The sequence below is a fragment of the Vicugna pacos genome, chromosome 20 (assembly GCF_048564905.1).
Source record: "Vicugna pacos chromosome 20, VicPac4, whole genome shotgun sequence".
NCBI classification, from domain to species: domain Eukaryota; kingdom Metazoa; phylum Chordata; class Mammalia; order Artiodactyla; family Camelidae; genus Vicugna; species Vicugna pacos.
The window spans coordinates 20,783,246-20,801,541 of record NC_133006.1 but is presented as its reverse complement, the minus strand read 5'-3'; the positions used below and the strand labels follow the sequence as shown (position 1 = coordinate 20,801,541).

General features: G+C 49.4%; 1 protein-coding gene across 5 annotated transcripts in view; it reads left to right on the top strand.

The window, feature by feature from the left end:
* Window positions 1-18,296, top strand: part of PPARD (peroxisome proliferator activated receptor delta) — a 65,442-nt gene that overhangs the window by 36,306 nt on the left and 10,840 nt on the right. For 4 of the 5 annotated variants that reach the window (XM_072945168.1, XM_006202083.4, XM_072945167.1 and 1 more), the window contains one exon: window positions 14,407-14,637. In XM_072945168.1, coding sequence (XP_072801269.1) covers window positions 14,508-14,637 — 130 coding nt within the window. In that variant the 5' untranslated portion in view covers window positions 14,407-14,507. Of the gene's footprint in view, window positions 1-7,995; window positions 8,108-14,406; window positions 14,638-18,296 lie in introns of those variants that run through there. The other variant, XM_015237512.3, reaches the window with a different exon arrangement.

Sequence of the window (18,296 nt, the reverse complement as noted above, 5' to 3'; positions counted from 1 at the left end):
ATTAAACATTGATATTCCTTCTTGGAGCTAAAGGGGAGTTTTAGGAATAATTTCTCGGACTCCCAGTGTCTCTGATTTCAATCTCAGAAACACCTATTGCCCTCTCTCCTCCACCCCTCGCCCGGTTCCCAACATGATGCACGCAACATGAAGCTTGCCACAAAGATTTTTTTAAAGACATATCCTAGCCCTTAAAGATTTAATCTTTTAGGGAAGACTGAAGGATTAAAAGATTGTTACTTCTGACCCAGTACACTCCTCATGAGCTTGGACTGTGACCCTGGGCAAGTTACTTAACCCTCCTGTCCTTGATTTCTTCAGCTGTCAAATTGTAGTCCTGACTGTTACAGGAATTAAGAGGCATGAAGGAAGCACTCGGTACGTGTCAGTTGTTATTTTTGCTGCTTTGCCCACTGAGGTTGGACTGACAGGTTGGGGCCAGAATGTAGGAGGCCTTGGATGCCACATTTAAGGAGTTGAATTTTATTCTTTGGGCACAGACAGCTACAGAGATTTGTAGGCAGGGGTGTGAAAGATCATGCCTGGGCTTAGGAATGTCACCAGCAGGAGTAGGGAGGCTGGACTGGAGCAGGGGGGTGTCTAGAGGCAGGTCTAGGTGAGGGGTGGGCAGGCCCTTAGCAGGACAGTGGCAGAGTCAGGGGAAGGGGACAATAGATGGCTGAAAACTCAGTGGTGAGGAAGGACCTGGTGGTGTTGGCGTTTCAGCTCGTGTGACGAGGGGGTGGTGTCCCACTGATGGTGCAAGGAGCATTGAAGGAGTTGCAGGTGGAAGGTGGCAGAAGAGGAGAGAGGCACGTGCTGCTCAACTCCGCAAACACAAACTGAGCACGTAGCCTGCCAGGCTCTCTGCCCAGCACAAGGGTCAGGGTTGCCTGAGACCTGGCACAAAGATCACTGATTGCCTTTTGGATGCGTTATGAGGCCCTGTAAGGACTCCATGGGGCTTTGAGACAGTCAGTAGGAGAGGAGCCCAGGGAAAGACGGATGCAGTCACAGTGCGTGAAAACACCAGTGGATGGTTTGTGCGGTGAGTGGGGAAGCCTGCCAAGGACAAGCCCAGGGAGGGGCATGTCTAAGGGAGGTTTCAGGGGTGGGTGAAGGAAGAGCACGCAGCAGAGTGCGAGCCCCTGGACGGAGGGCTTCACAGTGGTTTCAGGCCCTGGCACAGAGTGAGGAGACAGGACCAGAATGCAAAGGGCCTCTTAGATTGGTGGACAGGAGGAGGTCTTGGGGAACCTTTGAGAGCCAAAGGCAGCTTCTCATTGGTGTCGTGTTACTACTTTGTATGTGTGCAGTACTGAACGGTTTGCCCTGAGCATCCGTTGTAGCATGCCCTCTCACCAGCTGGGAGTGTGGCCCCATTTTAGGCCGAGAAGCTGAAGCGAAGCCCAGACAGCCCAGCTGAGCCTCACTGGGCAGGGAGGGCTTGCTTCCACGGGAAGCCATGGAACTGGCCAGGGAGGAGGGGGCCTGGCAGGAAGGGCATTGTTAAGGTCTGGGGCCATGTGTGTGGAGCATGGAGAGGTTGGAGAGAAGGCCGGAGAGTGAGGCAGAGCTTGGATCCTGAAGGGCCTTGTACGACCAGGAGTCTGGGTTTGTTCTTATGGTAGCAGGGAATTTTTGAGGTGTCTTAAGCGGAGAAGTAGATGTGACCAGATTTGTGATCCAGAAAGATCATTCTGGCTGCAGATTGAGGAGGGAGCAAAGAATAGAAGCAGGAGGCCTCTTAGAAACTGTTGGAGTCATTCAGATGAGAAATGAAGAAAGTGAATCGGAGGTATTCGGCAACTGGGTGACAGTACTTGGTTCACATGGTGCTTGGATTATTTGGATCTTGGGGGGACATTAGGGGGTGAGGGGAAACTTCAGGGAGTCTAACTTCAAGATGGAGACCCCAACCCAGGGTCCACCTGAACTCAAAGCAGGAAGACATTAATGGAATCCACCTGACTATCTACCTGGTATTGGAGTTTGTTGGTTAACCCTGAAGGTCCTCCTGTGACTCCTTAAGGTCAAGGATGAGGTTTTAGAAGGGGCAGCCTTGGAGATGAGAGAGACAGACAGGCCCCTGCAGACAGGTTGCTGCGGTCTTTCTCCCCACCATGTCCAGCACCTGGTTGTTTCAGGCCCCAGGAAGCCCTGCCTTGTGCTGGGTGGAGCTCTCAGAGCTGGGAAGACTAGCAGCCCCCTGGAGGCTCCTGTCCTTCTGCATTCTCCCTTCAGTGGGTTTGCATATTTGTCTGGAGGTGGGGAAGCCAGGCCACTTCCAGGCCCAGATCCTTCTGAGCCATTACCAACTGCAGGGTAAGCAGGGTGAGCAGGGTGAGCAGGGTGAGGGACATTGACCCACTTGAGAGCCTGGTCTCCCTGTGCCCTCTTTAGCCCCAGGCTCTCAGCTCCCAGCTCTTGGCCACCAAACAAAAGGTGAAATTGCATTAGTTCCTCCTTACAAGGCCCCAGGGGTTGCTCTGGGTGAGCTCATAGCTGTTTTCATCTTTCCAGATTTGATTTGGGCTGAAATTCGCCTCTGGGCCTGTTGGCAGTGCCTGCCTGGCTTCTGGGACCTGAACCCAGGTGTCAACAGGCTGCCCTCAGTTTACTCTCAGGGTAGACTTTAGTCATTTTAGCTAATTTTTAATGTTAAAGTGTATATTAATAAAAAAAAAAACAGAGACCGATGAGAAAGTTATATGACAGAAAGAGACTGATGGGAGTAGCACTTCCAGCCCCACGCCCCAAGGGGTGAAGGTGGGGGGACCAATTTCCCGTGTATTCTTCCAGAATTTTTCATTGCACATATTCATGTGTCTTTGTATTTTTATTCTTCCTCTTTCTATCCCTTGTGGCAGTGGGGAGCACCCTAACTTAACATTTAGCTCTTTTCACTTAAGTGTGTCTTGGGCATCTTTCCACATCAGCATGTCCAGATCCACTGCATTCTTTTTTTAAACATTTTTTGCTGTACATATGATATATGTATAGCTTAACTGATAGTTTTCCAGCAAACATTCATATAACTAGACATTAAAATGCCTTAGATTTATCAAATGAACAGTGGCTTATAAAACATCTTCACAGCTGTTTTCTGGTGTGATCCTCATATCCCTGTGGGGAAGAGACCAGAAGAAATTTTTTGAAGATTAGATACTCTGTGAGCAGTGAGGTGTGAGAGAGGTTGGTGCTCATTTAATGAAGAGTGAAAGAGAGTCTTTCCTTTGAGAGACTTAGCTGTTTGGGGAATTGGATCTAGAGGTGAACACACATCTACCCAGAAAGAGCATGCGAAGCAACATCTGTGGGGTGAACGTGGTGGGTGGCAGATGCTGTGGGGGCAAGTGTGTTAAAAGGGAATGGAACTTGAACCAAATCTTTGAAAAAAGAGGCGAGGTAGGAATGAGACCAGTGAAAAAGGGAGGGCATTTCCAGCAGGGTAGCAGCATGGGCAGAGGCACGGAGGATGCAGACGTGGCAGAGTTTCAGGGCCTCCTGAGCACTCTTCCTTCCTTTCACCACCGCCCTGGTCTAATCATTCAGTCAGTACCTGCTCTGTGCCCAGCACTTTTGGGTCCAGAGAGCAGCAGAAACGACTTGGTGCCTGCCCTCCATGGGCTCTCAAACTCCAGCCAGGAGATGCTGGATGTGCAACAGGCGAAGCTAATGATGATAGAGATCAGTGTAGTGGCTACCTCTTACTGGGGGCATTGACAGGGAAGGGCATGAAGAACCTTTGGGGCTGCTGAAAGTGTTTGCTCTCTTGGGCTGGGTGATGATTTTGTGGAATATATAAATGTAAGACTTCATGGAGCTTCATACTTAAGACTTAGACACAGCTTTCACACTCCTAACTGTGGGTATGTTATACCCCTGTTATAAAGCAAGCAAGAAAATAAATAGCACATCCCCTTATTAAATAAGTAAAATGCAATAGTTAGAAAGTGTGGAAAGGGCTGTGCTTGGACAAATACAGAGACTTTAGGAGCATACTGCAGGAGGCTTATCTGAGGAAGTGATATAAGCTGCGATTTGAAGAATGAGGAGGTGTTAGTTTAAGAAGGGGGTGACATGTCCCCGGTGGAAGGAACAGCCTGTGCTGGGAAGTTCAGGATGAACAGAGTTCTGAAGGGATGAGAGAGAGATTCAGACTCTCACCTTCTCTCACTGTGTTGTTCTAGAAGCCCCCTAGTGAGTCTCTCTGCCTCTCTCTGCTCTGACTGCCCTCCCTCTTGCCTTTAAGAGTTAAGTCCACCCTTAGGAATCAGGAAGTCAAGGCTGGCCATGTCCAGGCCCCTTATCTGTCCTTCAGAGAACTGGACGACCTAGCCAGAGGGACAGCTCGCCATTCCCAGATGTGCTCTGTGTTCTCAGCGCCTCGCTTGGCTCACCTTGGCCTTCCTTCCCTGGGAGTGCCTCGCCCAGCCTTCTGGCCCTGCATCTCCTGAGTTGGAAATATTTCTTCCTTCAAAGTGCGCACCTCTTGTGTGGCCTCCATCATACGCTGTTTGTATTCTGGCCCTCTTCAAAGGCAGTCTCTATCTTACTCCTTTTGGCATCTCCCCTGTAGGACTGTTGTACATAGTTCCCAAATCATTCCTATAAATGAATTTTCAATTGACTGGGGCTCTGGCTGGAGGTAGGTTGGAAGAGTGCCATGGGGATCATGGCAAAGGCAGCCTGGGGAAGTGGCAAGAATTCTGGTGCTTCCAAATTCCCGACAGTTGTTAACTTTCAGAATTCCCGAAGAAGGAATAGAATTTCCCGGGAATTCCCAGAATCGTAAATTATGCTATATCTTTATTTGTGAATTTTTAAATAAGAATGAGAGACAATAATAAATTATTATTTTTTGTGATAAAATTTTGGTGGTTTTGCTGTAAAAGAAAATTAAAAGATATAATTGTAAATGCATGGTTTATTATTATTAGCAACAATATACTGTGACAAGATTATATATTTTAACATGTAAAAATGATTTCTACCTGACAGATATTTTTTCTTTTTTTGATACAGATATTTGATAACATTAAATGTTAAAGGAAGAAAACATTAACACAAAATGAATGCTAAATAAAAATCATTTAATGATTTAAGGATAATACCACAAATATTAATTATTTAAAAGTTATTCTTTTTGGGGGGAGTAATTAGGTTATTATTTATTTATTTATTTATTTTAATGGAGGTACTGGAGATTGAACCCAGGATCTTGTGCATGCTAAGTAGGCACTCTACCACGGAGCTGTAACCTTCCCCCCTTAAAAGTTATTCTTTAACTGAAATTAAAAATTTTTATTTTAAAATTTCCAGACACTAAAATTCACCGTTTTTGGTGTGCCGTTCTGTGAGCTTTGGCAAATTCATAGTAATTAACCACTGCAATAATCCAGATAAAGAACTGTGCCGTCACCCCCTAAAAACGATGAAATTCCCTTGTGCTGCTCCTTTGTAGTCAAACCTCCCCATATCATTAACCCCGATCAGTTCTCTCTTCCTGTAGTTTTGCCTTTTCCAGAATGTCATATAGATGGAATCACAAACTGTGCAGCCTTCTGAGTCTTTCATGCTTAGTGTAATATATTGAACTTCTTCATCCATAGTTGTTGCATATATCAGTAGTGTCGGTATCATTTCTTTTTTAAGTGATGAAAACACTTTGCTTATCCCAGTTTTGGTTTAGTTGTTGCTTTTACTAATCAATATTGCTTTTACTAACTCAGATTTTAGATCAGTTTCTGATTTTGTGTCCTAGAATTCCACATACTCACATCTTTTCTTTGTATTTCTCCTGTAGCTAATATCAAATGCTAGAAAATGCCAGTGAACATTATTGGGTGGTATTTTAATAACCTGACAGTTGGATTTCCTAACAAAGTTAACAGCACCAAACAGAATCACGTGTCTAAGTGCCAATTTAAGGACTTACTTTGCTTCCAAACTTATTTCTTAGAATACCACTGGGAGGATTTGTGTATATTCTGTAAATAAATATATTGATATATATTTACAAGAATGACTCTGTTAGCAGAAAAGGCCATGAACACGCACTTAGAACATGGCAGTGGCTTCAATTAGAATTGTAACCACTTCTCTCCTGTGTACTCCTGTCCTGGTTCTCAGAGATGTTAGCTTTAACCTTCAACTCTGCATATTAGTCTCTTACTCTTGATTTGACTTAAGCTAGTAGAATCCTTAGAACCAGTAACATCTCTAGCTTGATTGTTAAGCTTTAATTCTCACTAAGGATTATAATACCTTTTACCAGTTTCTCAGTTGATGTTTCTCAGGTTTGGGGATTCAGTAAAACATAAATTTCCCAAAAAAAATGTTGGGAGGGAAGTCTTGCATAGAAATACTAGTCGAAAGATGTCACTAGATAGGACTTGATGAAAACAAGGTGTTGTCAGGTTCCCTGGAAGGTAAGCTCCACAGGGCAGCTGCTCATCCATCACAGTATCTCTGGGACCCCACTTGGCACCTGACCCAAGTTGGGGGCTCCATGAAAGTTGCTGTCTGAACAAATGGGTTTCTAGCCGATGGCTGTTTGGAAGCAGTGTGTAAACATTGTTAGCTGGTGAAAATGATTTGGGTTGTAGAGGCTTATGGAGGTTTGTGGAAGAAGAGCTTAGAAAACTCTATGAGATCCCTGTTGTGCCAAGCCTTGACCAACATGCACAGAAGCTTGGATTTTTAGTCTGGACACTGGGGAGAGAACTGAACTTGGTACAACTGAGTCTTTGTTGGCTCAGAGCCATGGGATAAGCTGAAAGCAGAATAACCTTTTTCCTCTCTATTTTTTATCTTAAAAAAGGTCAAAGCAACAGAAGAGTTGAAAGTACAGTGAACAGTTATTTCCTTCACCAAGGATCACCAATTGTTAACAGTGTCACATTTGCTTAACATTATGTCATAGATGGACCATGTTTCATATTTTTCTGATTGTTTCCTTGCAGTTAGGTTTGGGTTAACATCTTTGAACCTATGGGAACCCACACAGGTGATGAGTGCTTCCTGTTAATTCATGCCAGGAGGCATGATGATGCCTGTTAAATGTGATGCTGATTGACTTCAGTCAGCTGGTAAACTTGGTGTCTATGAAGGCTACTTTTGTTTTAAGGCAGAGAACTTTGGAACTTTTCACTGACGTTTGGGAATAGCTGACAGCCATTTTGGAAAAGAGACTCTCTATCAGTTGTACCTGCTATTGGGAAACATCTTGGTGTGGTCAAACAAGCCTTGGGAGCCAGGAAACCAGGATTTTGGACTGAGCTCTACAGCCGTCTCTCCAGGTGACTGTAGACAAGTTGTGTCCTCTCCCTGGGCTGAGCTCTTGTACATATAAAGAAATTGTTACTCAGAGAAGTGAAGCAGTTTGCCCAAGGCCAATCAGCTAGTGAGTGGCAGAGCTGGGATTCAAACCCAGTTCTGTTTGAGCCAGAGCACTGCCCTTGCCCTAGTGCTGGTCCGCCTCCTTTAAGGTGGCTGGTCATCCTTCAGGTGACACCAGGCACTGGTGCTCAGAAGCATGCAGACAACACCCCCCTCATAGGATCTGAGGTGCAAGGCAAGAGGGGGTTCCTCTCCCGCACGTGGCAGGCTACTCTTTAGGAAGCCCGGGCGCCAGGGCAGGCTGGTAGGCAGGCTGCTGGGCACTCCTCAGCCATCCTTAGAATAAAGGCCGTGCGGGGTTACAGAGGTGAGCTGATCGTGCAGGTCCAGCCCCGCCTGCCCAGACAGGAAAGTGCCAGCCACACATCCCTGGCCTTGGCCCAGGTTAGGGTCGGTGCCCAGGATCCCCAGATTGGCCTGTGAAGCCTCAGGGCGGCCCAGGCAAATGGGGACAGGCACTGCCCCCATCTGCCTGGGTTCCTGGGGGGAGGGAGGGAAACAGGAAGTGTTAATCCGGGAAAGGTGTGCAGAGCCTGGCTCAGCAGGTCACCGTGGGTGGGGAGACACCGCCCACTTACTCTGGTTGCCTGAGCGAGGATTTGGGTGAAGGTTCTGGAGGAGGCAGCTGGAGAGGAGGGCCGTGGTGGTGACTCCAGGACCGCTCCTGCCGGCCTCATTCACAGTCAGTGGCTCCTGAGCAGCCGTGAGTAGTGTCTGTCCTCCTGCTTCCCTTGTGTCCTTCCCGGGAGCAGTTGTTTTGAGGAAAACAGTGGCTCCAGCTTGATCCGGATGTGGTTTGTCAAAGCCACGTTTTCCTGTTGCTGTAGGGCTGAGGGGCCGGGAGAGTCAGCCTGCCCAAGTTCCAGCCGCTTCTTCCTGCGCTGTTCGTCCTCAAGAGGCCCCCAGGGAAGGGACTGAATTCAGGACCAGGGCCAAAGTGGCCTGACCAAGAGCAGGCTGTGCTGTGTGGGCCCTGACGGGAATTCTCAGAGGTTCTGCCCCTGGGTTGTAGCCTCCTCGGGGCCCTGCCTCTCGGAGAGACCCCCAGGGCCCTGGCGCCAGATGGGCAGGGGCAGAGAGGACCCCCCCCCCCAAGAGGGAAAGCAGTGTTTACAGAGTCCCCATCTGCACTGATTGTGACCCTCAGGGAACAGCAGCAGTGCTTTGATTCTTTTGAGGAAGCCCATTCTAGCCTCCTGCCAGATGAGGCTGAAATCCTTGCTGGGAGCCTGACATGACCCGACGTGTGAGGCCTTCCGCTCTCTGAACGAGTTCCCCAAGTGTTACTCAGTCACTCAGTGCTGGCATTTCTCCATCTCGTCCCGCACACTCCTCCTCCTGGCTCTTAGTCCTGAGGAGGGAGACTGCAGTTGTTTTTGACCGGCTTTCTTCCTGAGAGCTCTTGCAGGCTGTCATGCAGGTGTCAAATCCAGAAGCTGCTGTCAGGATGATAGGAGAATTAGAAGGTGAGGGTATGGGCCAATTCTCTGACTCTCCAAGGTGCTTTGATGTTTAAAAAGTCTGTCCCTGAGATTTGAATATTCTTGGGTTTTCTTGTCCTTTCACTCCCTCAACTCTGGTTCTCCTTTTCCTCTTTGGCAGACTCTGCGCTTTCCAAATATTTGTTAACTAGGCCCTTATCTGGAACCCTAGAAAGCAACCATACAGTGTGCACTTGAAAAGGAAAGGAGAATAAAAAACAACACAGAAACTTTGATATCCACCACCAGACCAGGCGAGCTTCTCTCCCTGCTGTCAGTGTTCGCCCTTAGCTCCTGAGCTGGTTTCACTCACATGCCAGCAGGAAAGCAGGAAGGTTTGGAAGGAGACTCCTGGCACTTCTACTCAGCTTCATTACAAAATGCACTGATGCTTGTTTTAAAAACAGTTACAACTACCATCGTGTAAAAACTATTAATCTTGCACCATCTCACTCCTCCTTTCCTCTCATTCCCGACTGTTTTCCCTTCATAGCTGTGTATGTTGTCGGGCAGGCATGTGTCAGCTCTGTGTCGTAGTCAGATAAAAGGGGCGTGAGGCAGACGTGCAGTTCAGCCACTCGCTGTGTCCTCCCAGCCATGTGTCCAGCTGTCCAGCCATCCTGCCGGGGCACCACATCTGTGCCACCTGCAGGGTTGGCAGAGAATTCCATGATGTGCATGTGCCAGAATGTTGTGTCTAGAGGTAGACTTCTTCAGCTTTTCCTGCTTCACCTTGCTACTCTCTAAAATAATGATATCTGATGTTTGTATCCTGCTTTTAAAACCTTTATTTTGCTTACTAAACACAGCACATATTCATTATAGGAAATTTAGAAAAATCAGATAAGCCATAAGAAGAAATAAAAATTACCCCAGGGGATAACCATCATTAGCATTTTGGCATGTAAATTATATAATACAAGTGTTTTTTATATGTTGTATCTCGTCCCAGCCTAGCTGCCTTTATTAGGGAAGGCATATGGATGAAAGTCCCATCTTCCCATCTTTCCCAGATGGGAAGACTGAGCCACAGAGAGGTCAGGAGGCTGCCCAGAGGTACATAGCATAGTGAAGACAGAGTTGGGAGTATCCTGTCATGCAGTCCAGCACTGATGCTCTCTCCACTGTATCCCACCACCTTCTCGTTTCCAGATAGAGAGGAGTCACGCCAGGGTCTGGATTTCAGCAGGGCCTGGGCAGCTGCTAAAATTTGTTGAATTGTCTCATCCAAAGGTTAATAAACGCCTAGAAGAGAGCATCTCGTGACACTTGGCGCCTCATTGACTTAGGAGAAAAGCAAGAAGGACCATGATTGCTTCTGAGATTTAAAGTGTTGCCCTTCCAGCACTTAGCATGCTTACTGGGTTTTCAGGAGCCACCGCCAGAGAGGACGTGATAAACCAGTTAATGACAAACATTGCAGTACTGGAGAGGCTTCGCCTGGAGAAGATGGCTTTGGGGAGGAGGAAGGTGCAGGCCGAGAGATCGGGCAGGACAGGACCAGGAATGGAAGTTAGTTGGAGGGAGGGTCTACTCGCCAGGATACGGGAGACTGTTTAGCAGGAGAGGGGTTCGGGAGTGGAAGCGAGAAGCAGTACTGTGGAGTGGGTGAGCACTCCCACCCTGCAGGCCTTTTCTGGTTCCCGCCACCCCACCCTGGTCTGCTGTGTCCCTCTCCTGGGCCTCGGATCCTGCATTTCCCCTGCCTAGAACACCCTACCCCTCAGTGTGTGTAAACAAAAGTCATCTGCCCACTCCTTGATTTTATTTTCTTCTCTGAACCCTTAAGTGTTTTCTCTAATGAGCGAATTTTACTTTAAGATCATTTCTCGATGACCCAGCATTCCTCAGCCTTGACCCTTCCCTGAGGCCTCCAGCAAGAGGCCGTTTCCTCCTCCTGAGGACTCAGCCACCCTCCTCCCTTCCCCTGTTTGTGTACAGCCTTTCCCGTGGTGGGTACAGGTACTAGTCTTATCTTCCTCCTGGGCTGAAGGAGTAAAGTGTAAACACTTTAAAGCCTCTTGAGGATTTGTCACCACTTCCCCACCCTGGCCCTGAGAGGAGCTGAGGCCTGTGAGTCTGGAGCCTGGGCCTCCTTCCACTGGATTCTATTCTCGGGGCCTGCTCCCTACAAGGATTTTAGAGTCAGAGGGGGTTGACACACGTCACACTCCCTCCCCCCAGGGAAAATTAAGCCAAGAAGAATGAACCACCTACCCAAAAGTCACCTAGCAGAAAGAGCAAAAGAGCCAGCCCTGCCACAGCTGGGCCCCCTCAGCCAGCTGCTTCTGGACTCCAAGTTTTCCCCTCCACACCATTTCTGCCAATTGATCTAATCCTGATAAGCTCCTCTTTTGACTGGAATGGTCCAGAGAGCAGGCTTTGATGCCCCTGGAATACCGAAACCCAGGCTGCGTGCTTCAGGCTGGTCTGGGAATGAAACTTTTTTCCAGTTGTAAAAAGTTACTCATTTATTCAGCAAGATTTAAGTTACTGTTTGCCAGTCACTCCTCCCTAAGACTTGAGGGTCAGTGTGATTCTAACAGATGAAAATCTCTGCCCTCTGGAGTTTATATCCTTTTGGGGAGAGACAAACAGTAAACAAATGAGTTTTTTAAAAATACATGTACATGTGCGTAGGTACATAATGTACATGTGTGTTCACACATATGTACTCATATCCCAGGTAGCAGTAAGAGCCACGGAGAAAACTGAAGCAGGAAAGCAACATGGAAGTACTGAAGGGTGGGCCGGGGTGGTTTTAAATAGGGTGATCAGGTTGTGACATGTGAACAAAGCCCTGAGGAGGTGAGGCAGCAAGCTGTTTTCAACTGAAGGGAACAGCTACAAAGGCCCTGAGGCAAGATAGCCTGCTGTGTTCGAGAGCTCCTCTCACTGGGTGGATTAAATGAGGTTATGTACGTGAAGGCCCTTGGTGAACTTTAAAGGGCTGACTGATGTCCAGGAGGGTGCAGAGCCCTCCTTCCACTCTGATCTCTTCTCTGGGCACATTCTCAGGAGTTCACTGAGGCCAGCTTTTCCTTTTAGTTCAGCTTAGCTCCACTCCACAGGGCTGAGGGGCTGATTCTCCATGGAACTGGAAGAATTCTAGAATGTGAGGGGTGGAGTGGCCTCCTGGCTGGCTTTTCTCTGGTTCACATGCTCTCTGAACAAAATCAGCCCCCAGTCCACTCCTGGGAGTTGGCCTCTGGTGACTTGCTGAGGTGAGTCCATTCCAAGGCCACACAGGCCTCTTGTGCCCCGAGGGGAGTAGGGTGATCTGAATTGACAAATGAGGATCCGAGCGCACCGTGGAGTTGCTGGTGTGGAAAACCAGGGCACTGAGTCAGAATGGGATTAATGATTGATAGGGAAGTTTTGGGGGGAATCAGCCAGCCCCTTCTCCTGTGGCCTCTCTCACTGCTGATCCTGCAGGCACTTGCCAGGGAGATGCAGCCTCTTCCCTTTATCCAGAGGCTGCTGTTCCTCATCCCCCTGCTGGGAAGGAAGGAGGAAATGACTGCAGCTGGGTCATCTGAGGGGGGGTGAGAGACAGGGGGAGTAGAGAAGGGTTCGGGCCCATCTCTCTGAAAGAAGCACCGGCCCAGAGCAGGGAACACCCTGTCAGTTCTCTCTTCTCACCCAGCTGATTGTACTCAGGGAATTGGGAAATTCTGGGTTTGGGTCCCTGGAATTCCAGTAGGCCAGGACAGTTCTAGACCTGGAATACCACCTTTCTCCAGGTAATCCCCTAAGACGGTCCAGCAGTGAAGATACAGCAGCAGCCACAGTCTCTGTTGGACGTTTACTGTATACTCTGCACTGTTAAGCATTTACTGTGTGGTTATTTCACCCTCATGACACCTGCTCAGGGTAGGTGGTAGTATCCCAGTTTTAGGGCTGAGAAACTGAGAGGTTGGTGTCTCCCCCAAGTCACAGAGAGGGAGGGCCAGAGCTGGGGTTTGAACCCAAGCCTGACACAGAAGCCTGTGAAACGAACTTCCATGGGGCACTGCATCTCAAGGGCAGCAGTAAATGAAAACTGGTAAACAGTGGCACACGTTACAGCCGAACACAGTGTGACTGAGGTTAGTGTTTTTGGTTTGTTTATTCACTCAACAAGTGTACATTGAGCAACCATTAAATGCCAGCCACTGTGCCAGGTACTGGGAACCTACCTCAGCAACCAAGATGCTTCCCACACCAGTCAAATGAGAATCTCTGAGGATGAGCCCAGACATCCATGCTTCTTAAAAGCCTCCAGTGATAGCAGTATAGCCAAGTTTGCAAGCCTGGAGTTGGATGAGAGAGGGTAGAGTCTCAAGTGACTCCTACCATCAGGCTTTGACAAGTGGGTAGATGGGCATTTGGGTCACTAAAATCAGGATTACCAGAGGAAAGGAAGGGCAGGTTTAGGGCAGGGCAGGATGGTGGGGTAGGTTGAGTTTGGGCTTGGATGTGGGACATCCAAGATAAGAACCCACAGATGATTGAATTTCCCTAAAGCAGATCTTTTCTGCTATTAATCTTCCAGGCCTGCACCGCCACAGGGCAGAGTCCAGTCACACTCCCTGCGCCAGGGCATTTGAAGTGCACGTGCCTGGATAAAACCCATTTTCCCAGCCATCTTTCCAAGTCCTCTTTCCTACAGCATCCCACTCCCCAGCCCACAGGACCCCTCACTGTTCCTCAGTGTGCGCCTCAAGGTCTTTTCCGTGCTCTTTCCCCAAGAGACTTTCCACGTCATCGTCTTGGTCACAATCCACCCCACTCTCAGTGTCTCTCTCCTGTTCCCCTCCAGGAGGACTCTGTCCCACAGTACCTCATAATCTAACCCCCTCTGACTGTGGCATCTTCGGACAGTGTTTTACTTGCTGAGAACTGGAACTGCCTCCTCATGGGTGATGTAGGCATGGGGGTTACCACCCAGCAACCCAGATTCCAGGACAGAGTGCATTTCCCCTGGCCTGATAGCTCTCCCATTGAAGATCTAGTTGCAGATCTGCTGTCAAATGTGAGGCTCACATAGCAGGGGCTCATTTCTTTTTTCCACACCAAACACAGGAAGGATAGGACCCACTCCCTTCACGATTGGTGGCTTAGAAGAGCCGTAATTTTGGGGCCTGAGTGCTGGTAGGGACGGAATGGGGGTTGGGAGGTGTGACGCATATCAGGATCTCCAGGGAGACCAAAGAGTTTGAAAAAGCCCCTCAAGTCATTCTGATGTGGCTCCTGGAGGCTCAGGAGGCTCAAAGAGCAGGATGCAGGGAAAGTGGCACAGTGGTGTGTCACCCCATCTGCCGAAAAGAGACAGCTCCGAACTCCACAGACCTGCTGTGAGAGCCTGTGATGAAGGAGTCGCCCCGCTGGGATGAGGTTTCCTGCTCTGCAGGACCCCGAGCAGTGGAGCGCCCCTCTGTGGTCCCCGCAGATGATAGCCCTCAATCGTGCCTCAACTCCTGTCACCCTCTCACCCTCTCTGCTGCCTCCCCAACGTCTTCCTGTCTTCCTCTTTGCCCAGGTTGACAGGAACTGCCCTGTAGAGGTCCATCTGCGTTCAGACCCAGATGATGCCAGAGCTATGACCGGGCCTGCAGGCGTGGCGCCGAGGGGAAATCAGCCATGGAGCAGCCACCGGAGGAAGCCCCTGAGGTCCGGGAAGAGGAGGAGAAAAAGGAAGTGGCAGAGGCAGAAGGAGCCCCAGAGCTCAATGGGGGACCAGAGCACTCACTCCCTTCCAGCAGCTGCACAGGTGAGAAGGGGCAGGCAGGGGACAGAGGCAGAGGGGGCACAGACGGGGTGAGGAGACCGGGAATCTAGCCTTGGCAACAGCATCACCATGGTGGTGCAGATGGGGGGTGCAGAGGAGCAGGCTGGTTAAGGACTGGACCAGACAGCCTGGGGTCACACCCCTGCCTTGTTGCTCATCAGCTGGCAGATCTTGAGCAAGTTGTACCCCTTCTTCCTGTAAAACAGACGGGGATTATAGGGCACGTGCACAGGGGCTTTGGTGAGAACTAAATGAGTTGGCATTTGTGATGTGTGTCGTCATCATCATTATTCCACCACTGCTACCACTAGGGATCGGGACAAGTCTGCATTAACACACGAAAGATCACCTCTACCTGAGACTGTTATGATTAGTCAGAACACACAACTCAGTTGATTCGGTACTGATTACATACATCATCACACTGCATTGTAATTAGGCATAAATGCTAAGCTGTTAGTGAGAATGACTGGAATTAATAATACTTTCGTGCAATCAGACAGTTTTCAGCTTCTCTTGTCTCACTTGTTCCCCCTTATCTACGATCAGCAGCCATGTAGATGTTTCTCTCTGGTTCCTTGTACTGTTCTGTCATCAGCATCAGCATCAGCATCATGTTATGTCCACCATCAAGGGCACCCAGAATCCACCTCTCAGCCCCTGGCTCTCCCTGCTGCCGCCCCTTCCCTGCTCCCCGTCCCTGCTCCCCGTCCCATCTCCCCAGCTTCTCTCTCACTCCCTCCACCAAGTACCAGCACATTCGGCTGATCCTTGCTCTCTTCTCTCAGAGGGTACTTAGGATCATTAGAGGATGTGCTGCCAGGAGGGGGCATCGTGATCTTTCTGCTGATTTCACCTGAAGGAAATCCTGGCCACAAGTGGGCCTGCTCCACAGAGAGGAGCTCTGGACCCCTGTGTCTGTGTGGGGAGAAGGAGGTGAACGGGGTCAAGGAGGTGGACAGGGCAGGGGCTGCTGCGGTAGGACAGGCTCCGCATGAGCCTGCAGCTAAGAGAGGCCTGAGTCCTTGAGCCACGCTGCTTTGGATCTGCATTGTAAGGTCCTGGGATTTTGCAGAGGTTCTTCCTCTTCGGGGCATACAGTGGGGTAGGGCAAGGGGAGGGCCATCACCCAGACCCTTTTATCCCGCCCAGACACCCAGGAATGACCAAAGCAGACTTGGTGTGATTACAGGGCCCAAGGGAAGGTATCCCCCATCCCCCAGGGTAACCTGTTTTTTTATTCCCTGTTGGTTGGTTGGTGGCTGGGGTGGCTTTGCAAACCCAGCCTTTCTCAGAAGAGAGGAGTGACTGACCAGCAGCCATCCATCACTGAGTGCTAACATCACACACTTAAGACAGGTGAGGAGGGTTAGGTAGCAGAGGGAAGACACTAGGGGCTAAGAATGAGCAAGAGATGTCACTAAGGACACCAAGGGAGAGTGAAAAGGGAAGAGAGCGCCACGAGGTTCGTGGCCTCACTGCCTGCCCTGGTTCACCCCGTCCCCACATCTGGGCCCAGGCACACAGAAGGCACCTACAGTGGAATGTCCTGTCCTGGGCTTTCCTACACACCTCCTCGTGGGGACCATATCCCCCGGTGATACTGCTGTTCACATGCAGCCCAGAGTGTGGTGCCTGGGTGCTCAGGTAGGGCAGAGTAGGCATGGTGATAGCATCTCGGGAGCCTCGTTGGTAGGATTTAGACTAGCACACATGGAGTTATCTGGGGTAGAATTTGCCCAGCCAGTTTCCCAGTGCTGTGTATGATGTGGTGTTTACTAGATTCTGTTTATCAATAAATCAATGAATTGGCAGTAGAGAGCCTTCCTTATTTAGCAGTTGAAACAGGAGAGAGGTATTTAATGTGATCACTGTGTGATAGCCATAGTGTATAAAAAGTTCCCACAAATTCCACAAGACAGGCCACCCAGCAGAAAAATAGAAGCAGGAGATTCATGGTAGGACAAATACAGATGGTCAGAAGACATGAAATATTTTTCAGTTTACTCAACAATCGTAGGGGCAGTCTTCAGGTGAGACATCATTTAGCCTGTCAGTTTGGCAGAGAGGACTGTGTTGGCCAAAAGGTGAGGACATCGTCCTCCAGCCCGTGAGGGTGGACGGGCCTCTTGGCAGTGCAGGCCAGTACATTCTAGTGTGCATTCCTTTGGCCCTGCAGTTCCTCTCTTTGGAGTGCATCCAGTGTAAACACTCGCTCAGCGTGCACACAGATTTCCACACTTATTTACTTCAGCACTCCTCATAATAGCAAAAAATGGGAAAGCACCCATCTGTGGAAATTGGTCATGTAAACAGTGGTAGAGCCATGCGGTGGAATGCTCTGTGGTCATGAAAAATGTTAAGGCAGTTCTGTATATACTGACAGGAAATAAATTTCTGACAGCTTGGGGATGCCATTATGTAAAAATCCTTGTGTACCATAGAAGGCACTAGAAGGGTATCCACAAAGGACCAGTGGGGCTAACTCAGAGGAGTAGGATCAAGGGTGGAAAGGATGGTGGTAAGATGCTATGTGCAGGCCCTTATGTGTTTTTCTCAACAAGCCAGCAGTATGACATGACTTAAAAAGCAGATGCATTGCTCTTCTTTAAAAGGCTAAGATAAATTAGTTGTTGTTATTACTTCCTTTTTTTAAAAAAAAAAAAAAAAGGCTGGCAGGTGAGGGGCCCTCTTGTGTTGAGGATCACACAAACCAGGGCAAGAATGCCAGATGTGCCACTAGGTGCTGTGGCCCTCGCCAGTGCCTTCACCGCTCCAATCTCAGTCCCTTCGCCTTTTGAGGCTGCATCCTGCCCCTCAAGGGCCAGCTGGCTAAGGAGTAAATGGTGGCATCTGACACACCTGTGTCAGCACTTGCTGGTTCCTGTCCCGCCCCATGCGGCTGTGACTTTGGCCTCTGGATTCCCTTCAGGGACCCATGAGGGTGAAGCACAGTTTCAAGCCCTGAAACAGCAGGAAGTCTGCACAGTTTGCTTCCCCTCTGACCCTCAAGAGGTTCTACACTGACTCTGTGCGGAGCGCAACACCTGCTAAGCCTCTCCCCACCCCCAGGAAGGCAGGCGGACAGGCCTCGCCATTAGCACTCAGCAGTGAGGAAACTCACATGCCTGGGTCCCCCGGCTGGACTGCTAGAGCAGGTGCTCACGCCCGACTCCTGCACTACTCTCCCCTCCTCCTCTAGTGATGGATGTCCCAACTGCACCCAAGAGAGAGGTCGGGAGTCTTAGCTCAGGGCTGAGGAAGATAAAGTATCCTTCCTCCTGCCCTTGGACCTCCTCTCACTCAGCAAGCACTTGGTGGGTATTCAGGCAGGGGCTACCATTCAGTGAAGGGCAAGGCTGAGGGCCTGCCCCGAGGAGCTCCCCGTCCAGGTGATAACAGGACAATAGAAGTAAGGAGACTGGTAACCTAGCCCCAGGGTTCCGCAGAATTGGCCCTGAATTCAGAAGCTATTTACCTATGGGGCTCTGCCAGCAGAGTAAATAGCCAGGGCTGTTGCCTCCTGGCCACCCTCACAGCTATGACAACAGCATACCTCCTGCGATGGAGACTAGAAATTCAGGAGAACTCTCTACCACAGGTGAATGATGTAAATAAGGTCAATAGTGTCTGCTGAACTT